At 50.8% G+C, this 25,476-nt stretch overlaps 3 protein-coding genes across 6 annotated transcripts; all 3 read right to left on the bottom strand.

The window, feature by feature from the left end:
• Positions 1-30: 30 nt before the first annotated feature.
• LOC122386909 (sodium- and chloride-dependent glycine transporter 1-like) lies at positions 31-25,476 on the bottom strand. Of its 4 annotated transcripts, none has more exons than XM_043376636.1 (15): positions 25,424-25,476; positions 25,083-25,283; positions 24,474-24,618; positions 18,306-18,696; positions 17,934-18,068; positions 17,068-17,197; positions 15,567-15,800; positions 12,337-12,530; positions 10,623-10,803; positions 9,008-9,102; positions 7,887-8,028; positions 6,942-7,057; positions 5,000-5,225; positions 4,509-4,676; positions 31-792 (listed from the first exon to the last, which is right to left on the bottom strand). In XM_043376636.1, exons 4-11 carry the CDS (start codon positions 18,580-18,582, stop codon positions 7,913-7,915), a joined length of 1,362 nt encoding a protein of 453 aa, XP_043232571.1. In that variant the 5' UTR covers positions 18,583-18,696; positions 24,474-24,618; positions 25,083-25,283; positions 25,424-25,476; the 3' UTR covers positions 31-792; positions 4,509-4,676; positions 5,000-5,225; positions 6,942-7,057; positions 7,887-7,912. The 4 variants fall into 4 exon arrangements, with proteins under 4 accessions (XP_043232571.1, XP_043232570.1, XP_043232569.1 ...); XM_043376635.1 differs by having other exon boundaries at positions 24,474-24,677; positions 25,424-25,466; XM_043376634.1 differs by having other exon boundaries at positions 24,474-24,677; positions 25,083-25,473.
• Positions 550-5,224, bottom strand: LOC122386941 (sodium-dependent dopamine transporter-like). The gene is made up of 4 exons (XM_043376691.1): positions 5,000-5,224; positions 4,509-4,676; positions 758-792; positions 550-703 (listed from the first exon to the last, which is right to left on the bottom strand). The coding sequence occupies exons 1-4, from the start codon at positions 5,222-5,224 to the stop codon at positions 550-552; spliced, it is 582 nt and encodes a 193-aa protein (XP_043232626.1).
• LOC122386910 (tetraspanin-18-like) lies at positions 13,195-15,193 on the bottom strand. The gene has a single exon (XM_043376638.1). The coding sequence runs from the start codon at positions 15,108-15,110 to the stop codon at positions 14,418-14,420; it is 693 nt and encodes a 230-aa protein (XP_043232573.1). The 5' UTR covers positions 15,111-15,193; the 3' UTR covers positions 13,195-14,417.

The following is a 25,476-nucleotide window of genomic DNA, read 5'->3' as shown; positions in this document are numbered from 1 at the left end:
AACTCGTTGACGCATTTCAAACATCCCAGCCGCAGGAGACATTAATGTGTATTGCGTTACGGGCGACACATCGCTACACGAGTTAGTAGACACAGTTATACACCGTAATAAAGGGGAGCCAATATTATCGGCTGTCCAAAATATAAATAATTCACCGCCACTGTTAACACTCACTTCACAACGTGTAATAATGCATACTGTCGTACTGATATAGGTACACCACAGGACTGCTTGCTGCGTTTCGTGATCACCCGCAGGCAGAGCCGAAACTGCATAGGTGACGTAGCCCAGCTGCATGACACAATTCACAACCACCGCTGTCCCAACTCCCAACTAAGACACGCGAGCAATTCGACAGACCTATAAAACACCAGTTTCAGAGTGCCCCCTTCCCCTTCGAACGCAGCTGAAACGCCGCCAGGCGATAAATTTCAACTACGCTGTTGCACAACCGGTCATCTCATGGACGGAGTTCCTGATGTCCCGTTACAGACTGAAAAGTGGCGTATGTTTGCTGAGGTGGGGTGGGTGGGGGGGGGGGGGGGGGGCTCAGAACGCCGACGGGGAGGCGCCGTTGGAATGTTTCTCGGACGCCTTTCCCGTCTCGCCGAGCTCGAAGGCCGCGTTGGCCAGCCCGCCGTTGCCGTCGGTGGAGCTGGTTTCCACGGCGGGCAGGGCGGGGTGAACCGCCGCCGACCGTCCGCTCCGGGCGGGGGCGGGGGCGGGGGCGGAGGAGGGCCGCTCAGAGGCCGGGCACCAGCCGTCAGTGGCCTCCAGCAGCTCCCGCCAGCCCTGCAGGCGACACACACAGACACACACTCAGTCACGGGTACTAAGACAGGCACAGCCACTCCACACACACCCCGTCAGAGACAGTCACATTCGCTCAGTCGGACATATCAACATTCACTCAGAGCTCCGGCACATAGCTCAGTCAGAGGCAGCCACACACGCTCGGAGCCACGGAGGTCCCGTCAGTTAGTCAGACCTCTCACAAACACAAGACCTGTCGTCTGTTCAAAGACGTTCTTACATGCATATTAATACTGTCGCAGGCACTCACCGGCATGCGCACAGGCGCAGGTACAAGCAGTCAAGTACAGTCATTACAAATCTTGAATGACATGATGTGGAGTTGGATAATGTAATAATTGAATGAGGACTTTACTCCACAAGAAATCGTTCGGGTCGGAGCTTTCGAATTGTATTACAAAGCTTCGTCAGCGTATCGTAATCGGGTTCGGGGGTATCGGTCGCAAAATACCCCCGACCGATACCCCCGAACCCGATTACGATACGCTGACGAAGCTTTGTAATACAATTCGAAAGCTCCGACCCGAACGATTTCTTGTGGAGTAAAGTCCTCATTCAATTATTACAATCTTGAATGAGTTACACAGCTCCTCATGAACAATTAAATTGCACCCTAGTTAGCACTACAGATTGCTGCAGTTTCAACACGTATTCCCGAGTAGGCCGTACGTCGATATGCGTTGGTACAGCGCCGCTATCAGCGTCGGTAGGTCCTAATCAAAATGTTAAAATTTATGCATCGCCGCTGCTGGCGTTTGTACGCAGAAATGTCGTTAGCAGTTACGCTCGCTGCTGTTTGCGGGTTATACGCTGAGCAGGCGACAGGTACAGCCCACCGCTAAAGTAATGTAGGGTTTTACCAATCTCAACGGTTGGCTTTGACTGGCGATTGTTTAATGCGGAGTGATCGAAAAGAAGATGTCAATAGCTAAAGTTGCAGCTGCAAGGGTGACGATACATATAAGCTACATTCAAAGTTTCATTGTAGTCTGGTTAATCGTTCCTAAGCTTCAGAAGCAGAACATACCCATGACTGAAACCCCACATTACTCCTGATGTGGACTGTACGTACAATCGCTCGACGGCTGCCATGCAGTCTGTCAAGAGATATGCATTAGTACGTCACCTGTCTGCTTTATAACTCAAGAGCAAATTACATATTTACTAAATACACACAACCACGGCTTACCGTTCAAATACATACGTAACCCAGTTAAAGGGAAGCTATCGAGTATGCAGTACCCGCGGCGAATCAGCCTTGAGTCAACACCACCATATCATGTGATATTTAGCTGTCGCGTCCTTCGGTCTCTGACGGCCTGCAGCCTGGGGGCTCGGGGTCGGCACTCGACACTAGCGTCAGTTCTGTAGCCCGTTCACTTTCAGGGGTCGGCTAAAAGGCCCAGCTCATTGTAGGCGATATATACCACCCACCCCCTCCCGGCCGTTACTTCGAAACAGCACCGCTCCCCCCCCCCCCCCCGGACTGACACTTCTCCGTTGCTGGCGCCCCGGCCGGCTGGCCGATAGCCGGGCGATAGGCAGTGACTATCGGCCGCAGCCGGACTGACGCAGACCTTATCGGGCCCGTCCTGCTCACACACGCCGCCAACGGTCCAATCCATCGACAGCGGCTGTATCGCAAACCATAGAGATAGTGCAAAATCGGCACAGCCGTTGTGAGGGAGAAGAGCTTAAAATGCAACTACACATTTTTTACAATGTGTACAGGAGTCTTTATAAAGAGTCTTTAAACACTCCTGTTGGAGCGCTGTCCGAGCTACTCACAGTCGCAAATCCAGCAGGATCAGTCAGAATTCAAGCAACATTGACATACAAAAACATTACTTTTGTATTTCACTTCAAACTAAAGCACTTGTGAACTTTTAAATCACCTCACCAACCACTATCACTATAACATACAAACCTGCAGCAGCGTCGCATCTAATGCCATGTGGGCAAAGCTACAGGGTGTTTCATAAAGAATGTCAATTTTAAATTTGCCATATTAGTCATATAAAACAATATATTTGCATAATTTTCAGATTCACATACACCAGAAGACTTGGACATTTGATTTTTGTCTGTTCACTTTTCTCTATCTAGACAAACGGTTCCACGACAGCCCCGTGAAGATTAATGCACTATCGGGCCCGTCCACGGATATGGCGCACGGCTCGGAGCACTTCTTCGCAGTCCATGGGGGAGTCAACGAAGTCTTGCTCTAAGTCTAAAGCGAACCCTAAAGCGAAGGGTTAACTCTAAGGTGAAGCCGAAACTTTCTCATAAATTTGGAGATGTTCTTGAGGCTTCCGAGCTGTAACACTATCCACGCCTTCTGTTCTTTCGAAAATGGCGTATTAAAGGGACACTCCCACCTTAACATTAGTTTTGAGTTGAGATAGCCAAATTGGTGGCCATGGCCTGCAAATACCGGTTTGGGCACTCACAACATCGACAAATGCTTTAATTCGGAGATATGGAATTTCAAACTTGCAGTTTTCGGATTCTAAGGGGCTAGTGCATTGGTATGCCCCCTTAGAATTTGTGACGTCAGCGGAGATCTAACGATTTTTAAATCTTTTACTAAAACGTTTGGTAGCACGCGGTGGTATATGCTGCTTTGCGCGCAACAAATGCCGCACTTTCAAATAAAGTCGCTAGGAACAGCGGAGATCCCAAAAAGTAAACGAAAGTAAAAGTCTAATATCTTGAAAACCGGTGAATATTTTTCGATGAAATTTGGTAGATATTCGTTTTCGCTCTTTCTGAACCGAGCGACATCACTTTCGTGCCAATTCATTAACTTTTTTGAAGGTGGGAGGGTCCCTTTAATCATTTGAGCACGGCGAGCCGCGAGGTGAACCCGACATATCCCGTTCTGAAAATGGAATGACAACAACTTTGGCATTGAATGCTATTTATATAAAATGTCCATCAATTTCCAACAATGCTTGAAAGTTTGCACGTGCTAGACACATTTTTTTTTCTTTTTGAACTCTCCAGTTTAAAATTGACATTCATTATGAAACACCCTGTAAAGCGTATCGCTACTCACTGACCATGGAATCTGTGATCGAGCTTTGTGAGCCGTATGACGTAGTAATAGACGTTACTTTCTTTATTAGTTCGCACCCGGTAGACGGCCATTACCGTTCCGTCGTTTCCATCCTCAGGCCAGTCAGAGTCTTCTCCTCCTCGCCTCAAACCCCTGTTCCGGGCTGGACGGGTAACTTTATCCCATGCGGGAAGCTGCGCTAGGAGCAGGCCCGTAGCCGGGTGCGGTGAGTGTTTTGGGGGACTGGGCTACCTGTCCTCTGGACGGACTCAACCCGACGAGTCACCAGAATGCCCACCCAGACCAATGTCTCTCCCTACTTCTTATCATCCTTCCGGCAATGAAATGGTCTCGATAGACCAAAAGGGCCTAACCCAACAAAACAAACAAAGGGGCCACCTGTTCACTATTCGCAGCTGATAGACGGCCCACCTGTACCTACTGTTCCGCAACTGATGAGCGGCCCACTCGTTCATTACTGGCCCGCAGATGGTAAGGAGACCACCTGTGTACTGCTCAAAGGCTGGTATGGCTCACCTGTATACTACTCAGACGCTGGTATGACTCACCTGTGTACTGCTCAGACGCTGGTATGACTCATCTGTGTACTGCTCAAAGGCTGGTACAGCTCACTCACCTGTTTACTGGTCCTCAGATGGTAGACGGCCACAATGATGACGAGCAGGATGGGCGCGAGGGAGATGATCCAGCCGAGGCCGTTCACCCAGGGAGGGTAGTCGCGCCGGGTGTCGCCCGTGCCGTAGTAGGCCGGCACGTACTGCACCACTGAGAACACCAGGATGGCCTGCCGGGGAGGGGGTCCCGGGCGGGTACAGGTCAGCTGGAGCGGGGAGGGAATGATCAATGATCATCATAAGGGGGCGGTTCAGCGTATTGGTAAAGTTACTTTGGGTCAGTGGAGCGGGAATAATCAACAAATGATACACGGCGGGAAGAAACACTAAGCATTCGGCAAACCGCGGTCGTCGGGACGGAACACTCGACATAACGCAAACGCCAGTAATCGAACGAATTACATACACCGTGTACCGGCTCGCGCCACGAACAGCTGCCGTCAGCATGGCGATCTCCGACTCCCAGCATCCCCGTCCATAACGCCCCACTCACAACGATACAGAGCGGCGACAGGTAGCGCCAGGTGAAGCGCCAGTAGGCGTGCAGCGGCCGCGGGATCCAGATGTTCATCCTCTGCTGCATCAGATCCAGCATCCGCTCGGCGCCGAATAGCCAGGCCACGATGACGACCTCCAGCAGTGCCAGCACCAGCAGCGACCACGAGCCAGAGTACCAGTCCATCAGTGTGAACAGGTGGATGCCACCGTTGGCGCACATGCTGTGACGTGGCGGGACACAGAGCGTCACACGACGGTTACGTTACTTGAGACAGGGGCGTGACGTGACCCGATTGTGACATGGCAGGGGTGGACGGCCAGGGGATTACATCCGCCGAAATGAGGCTGCTCTCATTTTAATTTGTTAAACACATACTAGGTTGTTCAATAAGTAAGGTAAAATCACACGTATTTCAGTCCACATTTGATGCAACGACACAAAACTAGCAACATATCTTCATTGAAATATCGTCTACAAATTGGCTATAAGCATTTGTTAGCAGGTCTCTTCGGACAGCCTCCCAAGCCTTCGGAACTGGCACCTACATCCAATCACCGTTCAGGCGCACGCGCTTATCCCAGCACTCCACCCGGCGTTGAAATCCTGCTTGGAAAACTCCTTATTGCTATTCCAAAGCCATGTCTTGATTATTTTATCGATTGCCTGATCAGTTAAGATTCCGGTGATCCAAACAGGTTCAAGTGGGACTGTAGTGTCCACCGCCGTCTCCGGATTCCGATGTATTCTCACAAACTCGCGGTGCAAAACACTAAGGCACTGTCGTGCTGTGCGGCCGGGCGGAGCCTCTCGACTGCTGGCTCTGACTGGAGCCGAGCAGGGTGCGGCCGCCTCACACTCGTATTACCGGGGGCCCGATGCCGAGCCTCGGACACCCGATGCACTAGGTACTCGATACACTACAGGGACGGCGCCAGGTCACGGCTGTACTTCAGCTTTCCTGTACTGCTAAAGCAAAGCCGATCCCACACTGATGTCTCGCTGGGCGTCCTTCTGTTGTTCAGTGAGCTCTTTGGCTTTATTAGCCTCGTGATGACCTTGCAAATATCAAGCATATCTGATGATGCCTAGAACTGTTCCGACATAACACTTCACCCTGTTAATGAAAGCAAGTCACACAGATGCTTCGAGTCTCCATAATCAGCTCCCCGACTTTACAGATTGTGCCAAGTCCAGAGAGGCCTGCGGGCAAAAGTCTACCCTGCTCTAGAACTTTGTCTCTTACACTGCTGTGTTCTTGTTGAAATCGTACCAGCTGTTCACCAGCAAGCATTGCTAATGGCAATAGCGTCATCAGGGTCAACTCACTCATTTTGAGGTGAATTTTGGCTCGCGTGACAAACCGGGGATTTTTAGAACGGAACTCTGCTGCATCAATGTTTTCACACCGACCGTGTTCGGACAATGAGCCAAACTCCCAAAAACAGTTTCGAAGGTTGTGTAGAAAATTGTTCAAAGATTCAGATGGAATATTTGATTTTGCTTGAATTCCTGATATAAATGAACTATGGTACATTTTACCTTACTTATTGAACGACCTAGTACTAGCTTGTTTGACACATATTAGCCTTGCACCCTCGACAACAAAGGCCAGCACATGGCTTCACCTGCCGTTGTAGACGCTTGTTAGTGCATTACGAATGCCAGAGTACGGTATATAGTGAGCGCGATCGATAGCATACTCGTAGTAGAAATATTAAAAATGATTCCTGGCGCATTCCGTGCCGCCGTCAGCCTTCGCACCGTGATGGGTGATGAATAATGACACTCCCCTTTCCTGAAAACGACTGCAAACGGTCGAACCTCCCTGCCGGCCCACTTCCACTACTGACTGTCAGTTCCCGTACCATCCATCCCCCTCCCCGTCCCCTATCCCTCCCTCTCCCTGCCGTCCGCTCTCTTCCACACTCCCACCCACCTAATGCTGAGCAGGAAGCCGATCACGGACGACACGCCGACCACAGAGGCCTTCCTACACCGCAGACTGGGCCACTGATCGTAGATGGCCGTCAGCAGAGTCTCCACCATCGCAAACTGAAACAATCGCCGTAAATTAAACTTTCCACCATCGTAAACTGAAACAATCGCCGTAAAAACTTAAATCATTCACCCTCAGCAAACTGAAGCAATCGCCGTAAAATTATCTACCATCGCAATCTGAGACGGGCAAAGGAAACACAATCCCAATATCTACCACGGCAAACAGAAACAGAACATTACCTTTTCACCATGGCAAACTGAAACGGTTATCGAAAGCCTTATGCGAGTCAACTCTTCCACTCACGTCCCACATGAATTGTAAATGCAGGGCAGTTAAGATTCAGTGAACCATACATGTCTCTATGCAGGGGCCATGTAGGTAGGTCTTATAGGCGGATACATAAAAGACTAAAGCGTGCTGTGCTTTGAAACGTTACGTAAGGGCATTTCATCAAAACCTCATGAACATTTCAGAAAAAGAAGTCGCTTGGAAACACGGTTGATATTCGGCGACTCACAATGACGCTGGAAATATCAGGGGCCCGCGGTGCTATGAGCGCATGGCTGCTCACGCACGAAGAGTCTGGTGCGGTGCGGCTAGCGTGACACCGCATCGGTTGTCGACGGGGGCCGACAGGGGCAGCGGGGAGCGGCTTTCAGCGGTAGGCGGCGGGTACCGGCAACAGGCGGCGGCATAGAGCTACCCCAGGAGCTGCCCGTCCCGCCCCACCGCTCCGCTCCGCGGCGTGCGGGACTCTCCTACCTGAGAGTTCATCCGTCCGGAGATTCCTACCTGGGAGTCCAGCCGTCCGGAGATTCCTACCTGGGAGTCCAGCCGTCCGGAGATTCCTACCTGGGAGTCCAGCCGTCCAGAGATTCCTACCTGGGAATCCAGGCCCAGCGTGATGATCATGACGAAGAAGAGGACGGCCAGATCGGCGAGACGGGCATGTGCACTACGGCCTCCGGGTAGGCAATGAAAGTCAGCCCGGCGCCCGACGTCACAACTTCACTGACCTCCTTCCCTGGGGAGAAGGGAGGGGAGGGGAGGGCGGGGGAGGGATAGGTCAGATCGGACCCCCGAGGTCACCGCCTTGCTGACCCTCTTCCCTTGGGTGGGGAGGGGAAGTGATACCAATCGGATACCAGTTTTTCGGTATAACAATATGAAATTGATCCCGATTTAGTATATGGTAAATATTCGAGAACTAACGTTTGTATTAGTTTGCTGATTTCCATGAAGCCTCACCAGTCACTAATGCATTAGTTGCTCTGCCTTCGGCAATAAAATGGTATTTTTTAAAATATCTCAAGTTGGTTGGTTTTTGGTATTTCCCCATGCTTTCAGTTGGTATTTGGTTTGGTATCAGTTTCCAAGTTATCTGCAACTGACATCACTAGTCGGGACTCGACACGAACGGACCCGGGCGGCGTCGGCGGCACGGACCGACCGACCGGGGCTCGAATAAGGGCCGCCGGGAGGTCCAGTCCCGCCCGACCGCCGAGAATGTCACGTCAAAACAGAGCTGAGGGGAGAGAGAGCGCTGGAGAGGAGTGCGACGACCGGCGGGGAGAAGCGATCACATCTGGGCAACCAAAACAGGAAACGCCGTGCTTCTATGCGGCGGCGTCTGCTATCTATGCTTCTATGATTGCGACCTAACAATATAATACAAATGCATTTTTCAACAAGACCTGATTTGTTAATAAACACATCTGTGATCTGAGTGAGTCTGCTGTCGTCAGAGCACGTTTTATTCAAAACAGTCATGGCGTGACCAGTCGTCTGCGTTCGAGCACAAGGAAACTGGTGCGGTAGGTCAGGTATGCAGTAGTTACAGGGTGCTGACAAAGAACGCTGTGACAGGACTCGGATCAGCAGTTACTGGTGCGCATCACTGACACATAACTGAGATGACTTACAGGATGCATAAACACAAACAGGTGCGGAAGGTCATGTCGGCAAAGAGACGTGCGGCAAGTCGGCAGCTCCAGCATACTCACCGAGACTTTTGGCCATGAAGCCGAGCACGGCAAACACCACGAAACCGGCGAACACGGAGGTGCCGCAGTTGATGATACCGACCAGGATGGCGTCCCTGTCAGACAGAGAACACTCAAAGACGTGACGAGAGAGGAACTCAAGGGGGGGGGGGGCAAGGGGGAGCCGCAGGGCGGCGTCCCTGCCGTTCAGAGAACACTCAAAGACGTGACGAGAGAGAGAGAGAGAGAGAGAGAGAGAGAGAGAGAGAGAGAGAGAGAGAGAGAGGAGAGAGAGAGAGAGAGAGCCGGGGGGAGGGGGGACGGCGTCCCTGCCGGACGGAGGACACCCAAGTCCCAGAACTCAGAGGGAGGGACGGGGTTAGACGTTACGGGGGAGCCGCTGAACGTCCCCTTGCCGAGACGGAAGCCAGGGCTCTGGGAGCTGTGCAGACTGTTGAGTAAAGATGTGGTATAATAGGATTACTGCTATGCATTCATGTTTGACATCGCTATCTTTACTTGCTCTTATCTTATTTACAGACGGAAAAACCTAAACGAGCCGCATGTTATCTTGCATTCTCTTTATTTAGGAAGGTCACACAAAAGGTGAAAACTGAGACTGACCGAAAATAGATGGCAAGATGTACTGAGTTGCTAAACAGCAAGAATACTGTCAGCATTAGTGCTGTTACTGTGATTTTGTGCGAACCACCGTCTTTCATTTGTACCACCAATGTTCGCCGAGACAGTAAAGCACACTCTGCCGTATGACGCTAAATAATCACTGTTTATAAGTGTTCTTTTACATTCGAAACAGAAGCCTGATCATCCCATTCTCGGATTACTAAGGAGGCGTTTCTCGTGGCGATAGCGGGAACGATCCGTCCCGAGCGGTATCAAATAACAGAGACACACGATATATCCCCAAGAGCGACTGATCCTTCGGCTCCGGTCACAGTGGTAGAGGGGAGTGGTGAGGGGCGAAGGAAGAGGTGTGAGTGCGGTAAGCGGTCAGCTGTCGCAGTACCCCTATAACGCTATACCGACCAGCATAAGACGGCCTCAATTGTGCTAAAGCAGCACGTCAAGCAATGCTATTGCGTATATCGGTCATGTTAGTAACGATGCTGAATGGACTGGTAAAATCGATAGAAATAAGAACTGCAATATTTTCATTGAGCATAAAGCACTGGCTCCACTCGAAAAACATGTGCCAGTACCCTTACTAAGCCCGGCGCCGGTTTCACCATTATTAGATAGTCGGTGGCAAGCCCAGGGCAGCTCCGGCGGGCCAGAATTCAGATACCGTATCGGCACTGACGGGCCCGAGCCGATGTTATCGGAAAAGGCAGCGGCCCGACCAGCCCAACGCAAACATGACATCGCTGTAACCTTCCAATGCCTATCGGCAGCGCGGGTTAAAATTGTACTCGAAACTCGGACAAACATTTGAAGGTTTGATTAAATTACTTATCAATCACACAGACAAGACAAGGAATACTGCCGAGGTGAATAAGCATACCAACGGGCCCCCCGCTGACCGCACGCCACAGCAGACGGCTCAGTCTGGTCGTGAGCTCAGGCTCCGTCCGCTGTGAGCCTGTGGTACACCCCGCCCCACACCACGGCGACCGACCTCATGCAGTTGTTGTTGAACCGGTTGTAACTGGCCAGCGTCATCGGCCCGCCGAAGCTGAGGCCGAACGAGTAGAACACCTGGGTGGCGGCGTCGGACCAGACGCGCGAGTCGGCCAGCCGCGTGGTGTTGGGTGTGATATAGTACGAGATGCCGTCGTACGCGCCGTCCAGGGTCACACCTGCGGCGTGGCCGGGTGGAGGGTGGGTGACGTCACAATTGTGGTGGCTAATGACGTCACACGGCGGTAATAACTGACGTCACAATGTGCAGTGGGGTAGTGACATCAGATGCCAACAACACAATCACTAAGAAAACAATGGCAAAAGGGCAAAGCTAAGCAAGTAAGCCGATTAAATGTTCAAGTGGGCAGACAAGGCATACATGTAAAACAGCGATAACACGCCATAAATGCAAGTAAATACGCATTACATCATCCAGTCTCTCAGCATTAACCCTCGCCCTGGCAGGGCATTTTTCATAACACGGCCTGGCAGGGGGGGGGGTCGATGCGACCCCCCCCCTCGCGATTGGCTCCTATGGCACCTAGAAACACCAAATTTGGTAGGTAGGTGGGCCCCCTGGAGTTCTCGCCCCTGTGCAAATTTGGTTGCTCTAGGTCAATATTTAGGGGGGTTTTGGGGGGTATAAATGTAAAAATTTCGCTAAAAACATGCCAAAAGTTTTTCGCTTATAACTTTTGATCTAATAAAGATAGAGAAAAAAGAAAAGCATCAGTGAACTCAGCACGTCAAGGCGCGTCGAATGATATACTTTTTGGCTTGCTTAAGTGTACTTAAAGTTTTTCTTAAATTTTAAGTAAACTTAAATTAATAAATTAAGTTCAAGTTAACCAAACTGCATCATATCGCATATCATTCGATTCGGCTGATCACCAGGAACACAATGGTACCATTTTTTAAGCTCTAGCGTCATTATGTGCCAAGTTATTGGCAAAAACGTCATTTGACCTCAGTTGACCTCATTTGACCTGACCCATGGATAAGTACACCAAACAACGAAGCACCAAGTGACCTGCTGTTAAGTACCGTGGTTTCAAAGCACAAAAGTGATAGAACGAAGCGGATATCTCCAGTATTTTCCGAATTTAGTATTTTCCCATAGGCTTAACATTACGACGTAATGACCTCTAACTGACCTCAGGTCAGTGACCTCAAAAAAGCCGGAATGTATGTTATACAACTCGGTGAACTTAGCACATCCTGAAAGTTTGAAAGAAATCAGTCGAAAACTGTGAGTTGGACAGGTGCAAAAAGAAAATTGAAATTTGACCATGACCTTGTACCGGTTTTTCTGACCTGGTGACCTGACCCAAGGTCACCCGGACCTGAAATTTTCAGGTCATATGTAAAAAGGTTGCCCCATAGGCTGTGCCAAATTTGGCGGCGCTGCGCGCCGCCGTTTTTACGCTATCTTCGAAAAACCTTAGGGGGGGGGTCGCATCGACCCCCCCCCTGCCAGGGCGAGGGTTAAGGCTAACACTGTCCTTTATGCGCTGTCGCCAGGGTAGGGCGCCCTCCAAATCGTCACCCCTTCTCCCCGGCGTTGACCTCTGACCAGCAACCAGGTCTGTCCCCCTCCCGCCTCCGGCGCACTGACCGGACCGCCCCCTCCCTTCCGGCGCACTGGAAGCCCCTCCCTCTCTAATACACTGACCGGACCGCAACCCCCCCCCCCCCGTCGGCGCACTGACCGCGCACCAGCAGGATGACCAGCACGAAATAGGGGAAGACGGCCGTGAAGTAGACCACCTTGCCGGACGACTTGACGCCGCGGATCAGGCACAGTCCGACGATCAGCCAGGCGGCCAGCAGGCACAGACACAGGTCCCACTTGAGGGTGCCGTAGTCGTCCCACCAGTGGTCGAACAGGCCCAGCACATAGTTCCTGCCCGGACAGCCGATACAGAGATAGTAGGGAAGGGAGCAACGACACGGCTAGGTAATCAAGTCGAGAAGCGCATAATGTTAACGGATTATATGTTGTATTATGTGACCAAATGATACTACAAAATAGAGAGCCGGCGGATTCACTGTCAAACAAGCTCCAAAAAAACCGACCGGAAAATACTTTGTGCTTTGAACCTCTAATGGTCCTTTCAAATCGTGTCTGGCTTTGGTATGTTTTTCCTGTCAAAAGACGATGGAAAAAGTCGAGACGTATACATAATTTCAGCCGCCTTCACAAATGAAGGAACAGTTGGGCTGAACGGGGAGCAGAGCCGCGGTCGCGTCGGTGCTCGGCTTGGTTTTTCTTTTGGGTGCAGCTCTTCATAAAGACCGAACAGATCGGACGCTGTCGCGATCTGCCGCAATGCCGGGGACGTCTATCTGCACCCAAGGCTAGAGTGCACCTTTATCTGCACCTTTACACCGGCCTGCTGGGGCTGAGATAGCCGCGGCACTTCAGCGATCGCCTTCGGACTCGAGAGAGGCTGAGTAACCGCGCTGCGCAACAGCACCGGCACGTGACAAACGACAGTCTTTGTGCTCAGCCCGGGTGAAGCTGCGACGCCGCATGTCGCAATAAAACGGGAGCCAAAGATAAGAGATGGGTGACGGTAGCATTTATTTTTTCTCATGAATGGTTCTAACATTTCCGCCAATCTCAGGAGCTGTTCGCAGGCGTTTAGCACACTCATGACCTTCGGCACACCCATGGCCTATGAGGCTATGGCACACCTAAAAGTCACATATGCTACGCTACACCTACGGACGTAGTAAGGCTTAATTGAGCGCGCATTGCGCAGTGTCGGTATCTTCGCTCTAAAAGGCTAGACAAGCATGTAGGTACGAGTAGTTAGCCAATGTGTACACACAATGCATATATGCTGCTCTTCATACTACGATGGTCCTCTAAAAGGTACCTACGCATAAAGGAAGAAATATTATACTGACGACCATAGGCCTCTGTACATAGACCTCTGCAGGGGTGTACGGAGGTCTATGTGACGACCTATTCGAAATGGCATTGTTTGATTCGGTCCACAGTGTATCTCGCTGCATTGACTAAAATCTCGAAAAGATCGTCGTCTCCGACAAGTAAAGTTCTCGATACGACCTATGCATTTGTTATGGATCACGATATTATCTCAGTAAAGTGTATTTATGATGATGTGATAGCTTACTGATATGACACGACATGAAAGTCGTAACAAAGCACGGACGACGACTAGTCAGTGTCACACATCGCCCGGGCTGGGTTCACCTGGAGCCTGGCTATGTCGGTCGCACCGACGTTGACGTGACTACTGACTAGTCTCACAGACGTTCCGCTCAACCAGCCGGATGTCACACTAGACGTGACCTGAGGTCCACAAGTCTGGACACGGGCTCATCGACGGTACAGGACAGCTGCCGGGACACAGCACAGGGGCACCACCCAGACTCACACTCTAACGGCTAGGAGCAGCATTCTCGGAGCACGCACATTGGCTCCACAGTTCCATCTATGGAACACATTCCAGTATGAAACTAACTGCCCCCCCCCCCCCCCCCCCGTCAGCGCCAATCATCCAACACATCACCCACTAAACCACTGCGGGACATTTGTACACCAATAACACCGCAATGTCCAACCATTCCATTCAGCCACGCATTCAAATCAGCCTCCACTCGGCACCGCACGCCTCTCTCCGCAGTCCGTCTCACCATTTAAACCATCCGCCTGCACATCCTCGCGCCGGGGTCAGCGCGTGTCACCCAGCGGAGGTGACTCCAGTCTCTGCCCCACTTGCACAGCGCCGTGCAGCGTCCTCCCTCCCTCGGCAGCCGCTCACTCGACAGTGCGCATCAGGAAGCAGGATGCCACCATGGCCATCAGAAGGAAGACGGAGGCGCCCATGGCGATGCCACCCAGCAGCGCGCTGTTCTCCTCGATGAAGCGCAGCGTCTCGTCAAAGCAGCCGTTAATGTGCAGGTTGACGGGGTTGTCCCGGTCCATGTTGTCGAAGCACGAGTCGGGAATCTCGGTGTCGCGGTAGTCCTGGAAGCCGTTGACGCCGCAGCACTGGAAGTCCTGCTGGACGGTGTCCCAGGCGGCCACGGCCGCCGGCTCGCCGTCCTTATAGTTATCCAGCGACTTGGTCATGGCGTCACGCAGCGAAGTGGTGATGCTATCTCCGCCGAACACGAAGCTAGCGATGGCGGCCGACAGTGTGAGCACGAACAGTAGCAGCACCAGACAGAAGAAGGTGGCCAGCATGCAGCGGCTCTCGCGGAACGCGCCGCAGCAGCCGAAGAAGCTGACGATGACGACGAAGCTGCCGGCCACGATGATGAGCACTGCGGTGCCTGTGTACAGGCTGGCTGACACGATGTCGCTGAAGGCCGAGTTGTCACCGGACAGCGCCGCCGCGCCGAACCCCAGCAGCAGCGCGCCGCCTACGAAAATCAGCAGGTTCACAAAGCCGAACGAGTACTTGATCAGGTTGCCGAGGCCACCTCGCTCGCGCTCGTGTCTCGACATGGCTGCTGGCGGGCTGGAGTCGACGGAAGGCAGAAGCGGGCGCTCTGGGCACGGTGCGGGGCGGGTCTGCCGGCCGACGGCCGCCGCCGCCAGTCCGCCGGCTATCTTATCGGCCGCCTACGGCTCAGCACACAGAGTGTGTGTCACCGATAGCACCGCATTCCCACCTATCTAGAGCCGCCGATAGTGTCCGCACCTCGAACTTACCTGACCCGACCCGGCCGGCCTGACTAGGTCAGATCAGCACGACCTTACTGTAGCGAACCCTGTTCACTGTGATGAAACACGCAATGTGGCATACATACTCGTACATATTCGTAGGAGCCATAATCTACCATCAAAGCGCAGAACCGTCTGAGGATCTCGTCCATTCAAACCGGTCTGTGCGACATGCAATACTGCGGCCAGCGCTCCCAGCGAAGGCTCTCGCCAGCAGGGGCGCTGGTGGTCACTCACGTGAAGTAGTCCTCGCTGGCCGAGATGCGACTGCCGATCTCTGCGAACGGCAGCGGCGGCCGCGCCGGCTCGGCGGCGCTGGCGCAGTGTGTGGCGTTCACCTGTCGGAAGCCGTGCTCGGCGCAGAACCGGTCGATCGGGTAGCAGGTGCGGTTCCAGAACAGCTCCGTATGCTGGCTGGCGTTCAGACACGCCTGCTCCTCGGCCACCGTGAAGCAGTTGATGGTGTTGTACCTGCCGGCCGGTGGCGGGGTGAGCCGGGACAGCGGTACGGCGGAACAGAGCATCTATTTTACCTGCCGGCCGGCGCGGTGGCAGTGTCCCAAAATTTATTTTGGTCCTGGGTGTCAGAGTGGAAAATTCAACCTCCAAAATGATGAAGAGAGTGCAAAATTCAGGTGTGAAAAACCCGACATTAACATGCTTACTCATGAATTGTACATGCGTCAAGAATTGTAGGTATGTTTCTCGGCAGGTGAGCGTGGGACAAACTTAGATATTTAATGTGAATTGGGAGTGATAATCCTGCTAATTAATTTATATTAAAAGTAACGTTTCAGGGCTGTTTTAGGAGTGGAAAATTGGCTCCAAATGTTTCGCATCGGAGGGGAAAATTGCGGCCGTTTTGGGTGTCAGTTCTCACCCAGATCGGCAAATTTTGGGACACTGAACTGCGCGGTGGCGGGGTAAGCCGGAGCAGTGGTTCACCGCGATAGGCACGGCGAGATCAGAGCAGAAGGCAAGTAGTTCAGGCAAGCTGCCGGCCCCGTAGCTCAGTCAGTAGAACGTTGGACTCCGCGTGGTGAGAGCACGCGTTCCCGATACACTTCGGGAATACACTTCCCGGTTATAACAGTCAGGGTTCGAAGCGCGACGGGCGCTTGACGTTTATGAGCCTCCTGAACGGCATGGTTGCGGTTGGTGGCAGGCCGTAGCCAGGCAGGCTAAGTCAGTGAGGGGACAGGCCGTGCGCGACTTTGTGCGCACGTTAAACTTTGAACTCCAAATTCTGCCATAGAGCCGGAATTCCGCGATCTGAGGGTAGAGGGCAAGGTCACCGCAACAAGCTTCGCTTAGCGGGGGCTCTGTCCTCGTGAATCCTTCTATTCAAAACGTTCGGACTAAATTTATAAAAAAAAGTACAAGTCAAGCGGTCGAGACTGCTGACTGAGACGAGACAACGATATCCGTGATGGAGTAGCCTACTCAGCCAGCGACTCAACGATCTGCGTCACTGTCAGATATCTGACAAAACACAAAGACTGACTCAACAATCAGCCAGCTCTACTGAACCTCAATCGAAAAATGGTGGCCATTGGGCCATATGAACAACATACAAGGTAACTATCACTTACGACGTTAAACATCACTCGACACATTTCTCATATCTTTATGGATCTTCCGCATATTTGCACCAACTACTTGGAAGTCCGCCAGCTACGCGAAAGACAATATTTAATTGTTCGTTTGATGTGACCGCCCTTGAACTGTCGACACTCACTCGTTGGCGCAGTTTGACCAGCCGAGGGTGGCGCGAAACGAGGCCACCGTGTAGAAGATGGTCCAGGCCATGATGAGGTTGTAGTAGCACACGATGAAGAACGTCACCAGCACCATGCCGTAGCCAACCCCTGAAGCAGGGGGCAGCGGACTGGTAGGGCAGCAACGGGACTCTGTCTTTCACCGCACGACGTTACCCGGCGCTACCACGGTGTAAATAAATACCAGGAGCCAGGTACTGGTGCTTCGCTTTCCATGGAAACATATGCCATGGCTTCTCATCGCTTATGCTCTGCATAAGGCGGAGGAAATCGCCCAAGGCATACTTTTGACCCAGGGCTGCGGAGTCGATGGATTTTCGGCGACTCCGACTCCGACTCCGACTCCGGCTTTCAACAACCAGCTCCGACTCCGACTCCGACTCCGGGCAGAATTGTCGACTCCAACCGACTCCAACTCCCGACTCCGACTCCGCAGACCTAGCAGGGCTGCGGAGTCGACAGATTTTCGGTGACTCCGACTCCGACTCCGGCTCGGGTTTCTAAAATCGACTCCGACTCCGACTCCGACTCCGGTCACAACTGTCGACTCCGACCGACTCCGACTCCGACTCCGACTCCGACTCCGCAGCCCTGTTTTGACCTACATCAAAAATCAACGCTGCAGCCTGTACAGCTAGTAAATCAATTGTTTTCACTTTACGATGCTCCAAGACACGCTGCAAATGTTTCGGAAACACATAACCCTTCTCCAAAACAAAACGGTAAAAGCTTTGTTACTCCAGCGTTATAAAATCGCTAACTATGGTAAACTTATGCCTAATAAAACCTGGCCCGCCCGGAGAGGGCCTATTTTCTGAGCGCCTACCTCCAAACAGCGGCGAGAGGTTCTCGAAGAGTTTGCTGGGTCCGAGGCTGGCGTATTGTCCAACCGTGAGCTCCAGACACAGCAGGGGCAGCCCAGAGGTAAGCAGCATCAGACAGTAGGGCACCAGGAACGCCCCTGACCGGTCACAGAGCAGCATCAGACAGCACAGGGCACCAAGAACGCCCCTGACCAAGCAGCATCAGACAGTACAGGGAACTAGGAACGCCCCCGACCGGTCACAGGTCATAGGTCAAAGAGTAGCGTCAGACAGTAGGGCACCAGAAACGTCCCTGACAGATCACAGAACACTCAGCATTAACCATAGTGGACTGTTCGAGACCCCTCCATCTCCCTCACAACAGCAGCACTCACCTCCGCCGTTCTTGTAGCACAGGTACGGGAAGCGCCAGATGTTGCCCAGTCCGACGGCGTACCCAACTATGCTGAGCATAAAGTCCAGCTGGTTGCTCCACTGGCCGCGCGGCTCGTACTTGGCCTCCGCTGCCGGGTGGTCGCCGTCGGCCGAGGGCGAGGACGCGTCATCCGGCCGGCCGGCGTCGGCATCCTTCTCCGGTGACGGCGGCGCGGCGCTGACGGAGCGGTCAGTGTCCTCCGGGAGGTGACGGTACGAGCCCGTGTCCGGGTGCATGGCTCGGCCGGCCGCCAGGTCACGGCAGATGGCCAGAGCTCACTGCCAGGTCACAGCCGGTCGTCGTCCGTCGGAGGAGCGCGCAAAGACCGTCGCCTGGTAGCCACAGTCTGTCTGCGGCACAAACCAGGCAGCTCGTGGTCTTGTGTCGCGCCGAGACAGGAGGTCTTGGCGCCACGAGCCAAATGTTTGAAGAGATTCAGCAGCGTAGTATAGCGAGCCATACTAGTTTACACCGCTAAATAAAATACATGATGTTCATGATATTTTATACGGGAGCCGACCGCTATGAATGAACGAGAAAATGCGCTCCACTTTTAGTTACCATGAATGTGTTGCTCTTTAGGTTAGAATAACTACATTCACCCACTTGCCGTCTTTTTGATAAAAAAGGATATCTCACATGTAGTTGAAATGAGACTATGGATCGAATATAACCACTTGTGACCACTTGTACCTTTTTAAGATTCTCTAAAAAGCTGCCTTGAATTTTAAGAAACGACATACGACCAACACGCGACATCAAAATGCAACACCACCGTCACACAAATCGCCTGTAATTTGTAAATAGGTACAAATAAAAACCATGACTGAATCGGGCTTGGGATTGAGCATCATCTCATCCCCCTAGTCCGATTATTTGAGGCTGTCTAATCGCTTTCGGTGTTTTAAGAAAGGTTCACGTGGTCGCCTAAATACCTTCACTGCTGGCCAGGTGAAAATGCCAATCTTACTCTTGAATTTTCCTCTGGACTTTATATTCATTTCTATTGCTCGTCTCGTGCCGTATTTAGTTTTGCGCTTAAAGGGACCCTCCCACCTTAACATTTGATTTGAGTTGAGATAGCCAAAATGGGGTCCCTGGCTCACAATTACCGGTTTCGGCACTCACAACATCGAGAAATGCCTTAAATCGGAAATATTGAATTTCAAAATTGAAGCATTTTGATTCAGAGGGGCTAATGCTTAGGAATACCCCTCTGAATGTGTGACGTCAGCACAAATATCTAACGATTTTTAAATGTTTGACTAAAACGTCTTGTAGCACGCGGTGGTATATGCTATTTGCGCGCAACATCTGCCGCAAACGCCGCACTTCTAAAATAAAGTCGCTAGAAACAGCGGAGATCCCAAAAAAGTAAACAAAAGTAAAAGTCTAATATCTTGAAAACCGGTGAATATTTTTCGGTGAAATTTGGTAGATATTCGTTTTCGCTCTTTCTGAACCGAGCGACATCACTTTCATGCCAATTCATAAACTTTTCTGAAGGTGGGAGGGTCCCTTTAAAGGGACTATCCCATCCCACCTTCTAAAATGTTGGTAAAACCAGTTAAATTGTGCCCGACTTTATAGATTGGATGACCAGGAACACGGTTCTGGCATTTATTTTTCATTAAACATCTTAGGCTTCCCATATTCCAAACACAAACTTTCAAATATGTGACGTCACAGCTCAAAATTACCTCCTTCCCCAGGCCACCTTACTGTCATAAAGCTGATTCTTTTTACTCTGTAGGCACCACAACAAAGTTCAGACCAAGTTTTAAGCGATTTTTCAACGAACAAACCCATTTAACCCTCGCCGGCCGAGGGGGGGGGGGGCGGGTGCCGCCCCCCCATAGGGTTTTTTCGCGATAGCTCCGAACACGCTGGCGATAGAGAGCTGAAACTTGGCATACCTGACCTTTGATCCAAGCCGCATCTTTTGACACCAACCGCATTTTTGGGTCAGGTCAGGTCACTGACCTATGACGTCATAAGTGAACCTCTGCACGGTCTTCAGATGTAGCAACTTCGCAACGCCCTCACTTCCAGAGGAGATGTCACAGGGAAATGAAACTTGCAGGATCTAGTATCCATTATGAGTCCCACAACTTGTATATCTCGGATTTTTCCTAAAGGTCATATGAGGTCAGGTCATTTTCGTGACCTCACCATTATAAGTCAATGGGGAAAAATGAAAACTGCTATTCTGGCGCCGGGAACGATCTCCAACTATCTCAAGCACACAGAATCGTGATTTTATGCACTCCTTGCAAGGTTAGATGCGTCACTTTTGCAATGTTGACCTTGCGTGACGTCATTTATGACGTCATCAAGGTCATATTAGTTTTTCGTCAATAACTCTTGATCAAATTGAGCTAGCGAGTCGGGAAAGCCACCAATGGACTCAGGAAGACCTGCCGAATCGAATGATATGCGACATGACCTCTTTCGACCAACTTCGTGACCTGGGGGTGCTGACCTGACCTTGACCTGAGGTCAACACCCCAAGTTGACCTGACCCGGACAAAAAGTGAATCATTCGACGCGCCTGAGCGAGACGAACACGATGCTGCCAAAATCGGCGCTCTGCGGCCGTTTTTTGCGAAGTTATTCACCAAAAACTGAACCGTACCTTGGGGCACTTGACCTGACCTCAGAGGTCACCGGTTGACCTAGGACCTTAAAATCGGGTACCAATCTCTGCGTCTCGTAACGGCGCACACGCTCGTTTTTTCCGCGACGCGCTAGCTCCACCAGGGGCGAAACGGCGAGGGGGGGGGTCGTACCCGCCCCCCCCCCTCGGCCGGCGCGTATGTAGAAAACCAATAGGTCCGGCGAGGGTTAAATCAGAATGACTAAACGAGGTGACGTCACACTAACGGTCGCTCCATGTTGAAGATTCAAATGAAGGGAACGAATTTCTTCAACACCAAGAGGCCGCGGGGGTTGCAACCTAGATAGATAGTGGTTTCTGAACCTCGCCGCAAACTTGGCTATCTCAACTCAAACCCCATGTTAAAGGTGGGATAGTCCCTTTAAAACGATCAGACGGGCAAAAAATCAGAGAACAGCGACCAATGACCATTATAGGCTAGAGCAATAGACCCTTGGGACTCGGGAAGGCATAAGTAGGTATACCTATACCTATCAATGCCATGGAACGGTCTAGACTATATGGCTATATCTTCCGTGCCAGTGCTGAAAAGTATAGAATCCATTTATAAGCAATGACTTCGGCATAATACAGTAGTTATGGATCCTAAACCAGGGAGCGGTATGTAAATAACGAGGAAAATCGTTACACATTATACAGATTAAATCAACAACATAAACAAAATGCCGAGAATGCATCGGCTTCTATTCAGCTGTAGTGAGTAGTGACGAACTCAGTATCCAATGTTCAGTGAGCAGACCATGTTCCAGCCTTAAAAAAAGACCGCTGATGCCACGTTTATCATAAAGGAACGTTTATTTTCATAGGAAATCGAAGCAGAGGGACAAACGAGTTGTACATACTGAGGAACTCGGCATTTTAACGTTAAACGTTGATGTTATTAGGTGTGACCTGACCAGCGACCTATCTAGCTCTCAGTGATTCAAAATTGCAACTTCTGGGACTCTTGCCTAGGTGAAAAATTCAAATTACGGGCTTCCAGAAGCCGACTGTAGAAACATGATACATAGAGTCACCGAAGGTCAGTCAAGGTCACTGACCTGACTTAGACCTTAAATTAAAATCCATACTCCACCGATGCATAGTGTAAGTATAATGATTCCTTTAGAGTAACGTGTACATTCCCCAGCTAAAAGATAATTCGACATTTTCAATCAGTTGATTTTGTGTGTGCTCGTATTGCTTTCATTCCGTTATTTCAGTCCTGACCATACAGCGACTGCGGCGAAGGAGAGGGTGGCTTGATGATTTCACGCGGGCCCCTGCCACCCCTCCCCCCAATCCGCTAACAGACTCTTTGGGGTACCACATCGGCTTTTCCTTGTGCCAAGCTCGCTCTACAAGGTTACCTACGAAAGCCTCTGAGAGCAACTTCTTAGAAGATATTATACGAGTTGGTTCATTTGCTTAAATCGATTGAAATCGTACTTATTTATTGCATTCTCATTTTAGAGAAGTTCTGGCATCTTTTAAAATCACTAAATACTCGATCAGAAAATATCGCCTAATTAAAGTCTCATTAACCCGCGCCCCGCTGGGGGGGGGGGAATCTGCCCCCCTCCCGTTTTTTCGCCAATAACTTCTAAACGCGTTACGCCAGCAACGTCAAACTTTCAGTACCTTATCATAGATCAATTTGACACGTTCCCTGCAAATTTGAGCGAAATCCGTCGGAAAATATTTGAGAAATTGACGTTTCAGTGACGTCATGTTCGCCATTTTCGCCTCAAAAACGGCAAAATTTCAAACGCCGCTAACATCTTCATTTTTAAAGGAAACAAGACGTAACAAAAAAGGTTATACGTAATTCTACGTTGTCTATCAAATGGCATCACGTTTTTTTGAAAAATTTGGATTTTGGCCCAATTTTTTTTCAAAAAAACTGACTTTTTTGGGAAAATAGGTATAAAATCCAAAATTTTGAGTGTATCAAAAACCGGAACATATGTCAGAGAACTGATCAATGTGCGCCTACATATCAATTTTTAGAAGAATCGGTTCAAAAATGTGGGAGTTATTAAAAATTTTATGACGTCACGACACACAAAATTTTGAAAAATGATTTTCTGGAAGTTCTAGACCTCGTACGGAAACAAAAATAGCACCATTCGATTCGTCGTTAAAAACTGCATCAGATAGACACCCTTTTAGGCCTTAGCAACCAACTTCAAAATTTGACCTCACTTGACCTGACCTTGACCTGACCTCGGCCTGAAATTCATCCAGAGGTGGTCCGTATCATTTATTGAGTGTGCTTATTGAATTCTATGAGTAAAATCTCCCATAAAACATGTATTCTTGTATTCTTGTATTGCATAATATCACCAACAGGCATGATCCCTATGATAGGTGAAGTCAAAAGATAAAATACGAAAAAAAAACATGCACAATAAACTATCATAATAAAAACAGTATTCTCATGTACATTGCCCTAGAGTCTCACGGATCCGGTATAGAGGACGAATGGAAAAGGGCATGTGTCGCACATGCCCTTTTCTATATTTTGTTTTTGGTGACCTGACCTGACCTGACCTGACCTTGACCTTGACCTTTGAATGACATTATATGCAACGAATATTGTCTTGGTAGTCTAAGAACACGTTTTGGGCAATCAGTCTTAGTCCATTCTTCGGCAACTACGACGCACGGCCGATACTGTAGAAACTTGCATTTTGTACCCTTGACCTGACCTTGACCTGACCTCTGACCTACTTGAGCAAAAAAATTTGGGCTCTTAAGATCCGTCTTGTTGAGAGCTTTCGATTGCCGTTTTCCACGTCTTTCTACGACCATCGGCTCGGAAGTTAGACAGGGGGGGGGGGGCAGAATCTGCCCCCCCCCCAGCAGGGCGCGTATGGCTGAATAGCCCAGCGGGGCGCGGGTTAAAATTAAGTTTCATTAAAATTAATTGTTCAATTTTAAGAAGTTTGTCAAATTTATAGCTCGACTATCATCAATGGAACCTCCTATAATAAAGTGGACCCTTGAGAAAGATGACTGGGAGGGTCACTGGGACACGGTTACTGGGACGGGTCAATGGAAGGTTCACTGGGACGGTCACTGGGGCGGGTCACTGGAAGGTTCACTGGGACGTGTCACTGGACGCGTCACTGAAACGGTCCCATGCGAAACGGGACGAGATACGGGACGGCTCGCTTGGACGGAAAGCGCGAATGAGATACCAAACAGGGCGAGATATGGCCTATGGGGCGGTATGAGGGAACGGACCCCGGTAGGCAAGGGACCATAGAATAAGGATCGCTGACGCTTAGTTAGATGACCAGAAGGAAATTAATCAATTAAGTTGAATATTGGGTACATTTCAATAAATTGCATGACCATTTCTACGAAATGACGAATCGGGACAAGCATATAGGTGACGTTCAATTATTGGATGATAGGTAATTGGGTGACGCATTATTGGGTGACGCTAAATTGATCGAGGCTGACCTGTGGCTGCGCTGTCCCGCGGTTGACCTGATCCAGTTGCAAATGTGGGCGGCGCTGCGGGTCGCACGTCGGACCGCGGCGCCGACAGAACTGAGTCGACCGCGGTCCCCCGCCGTGGAGGGCACGCCCCCTCCCCTCCCCATCGCTGGGGGAGGGGCACAGACGGCGCAGCGCAGGTGAATAGGTGCCGCCGCACGTCCGCACCTGCGGCGTTTGTAATAAAGTTCGGGACCTGTCCACTGTCTTGGGGAGGCGCCCATGCGGGGCCATGAAAACAAGGCTTATCACCAACTGAGACGTAAAATGGCGACACACACGGGCCACGGCATGAACGTATTGTGATTGGGAGTCACACATCAGCGGACAGAGAAAACACATGGCTTATGCGAGGTAACGGAAACATGAAAACATAGTGCACCTGCCCATCTTATCTATACCTACATATAGTTGCACATGCACAGCTGGCTCGTATGCACCAAATTGGCAAGCAAGTGAACCAAAATAACAAGCATGCTTTCCAAAGCCCATCTCATCCATATTTCAGTCTGCGATTTTATGCTAATCGGTAATCAGAGAGCGACTAAATTGCGATGAAAACTCAGAACCTACCTGAACTTTATACACGCCATCAGGTTGTCGGCTACTGAACACCGGTTGCTGCTGGGTTGCTGAATCCAATGACAGCCCGTCTTCGATTACGTCCTCGGCGTCTTCAGCAGACGGGATCAGATCAGGGATCAGATTACCTGAGCGCGCCACTCGACGGCTCCATGCCAGGGGCGTCACCAGTTATTTGTCCCTGGGCTGTGTCTGTAGCAGAAAACCGCCAAAATTGACGCGTTGAAGTTATCGCTTACTTTGCATAGCATACATAACAACACACTGGTTTGACCAAGTTACACAACTGTATTGGTTTGCATTTCCAAACCCGAAATCGAAATGGCACATACCACCGCCACTGCTCACTACACGCTATTGTTGAGATGCGCCCCCAAATGCGCCC

Source organism: Amphibalanus amphitrite, unplaced genomic scaffold, assembly GCF_019059575.1.
Source record: "Amphibalanus amphitrite isolate SeventyFive unplaced genomic scaffold, NRLGWU_Aamphi_draft 000267F_arrow, whole genome shotgun sequence".
Lineage (NCBI taxonomy): Eukaryota > Metazoa > Arthropoda > Thecostraca > Balanomorpha > Balanidae > Amphibalanus > Amphibalanus amphitrite.
The sequence above is the reverse complement of the archived record's forward strand: the minus strand, read 5'-3'. Positions and strand labels throughout refer to the sequence as shown.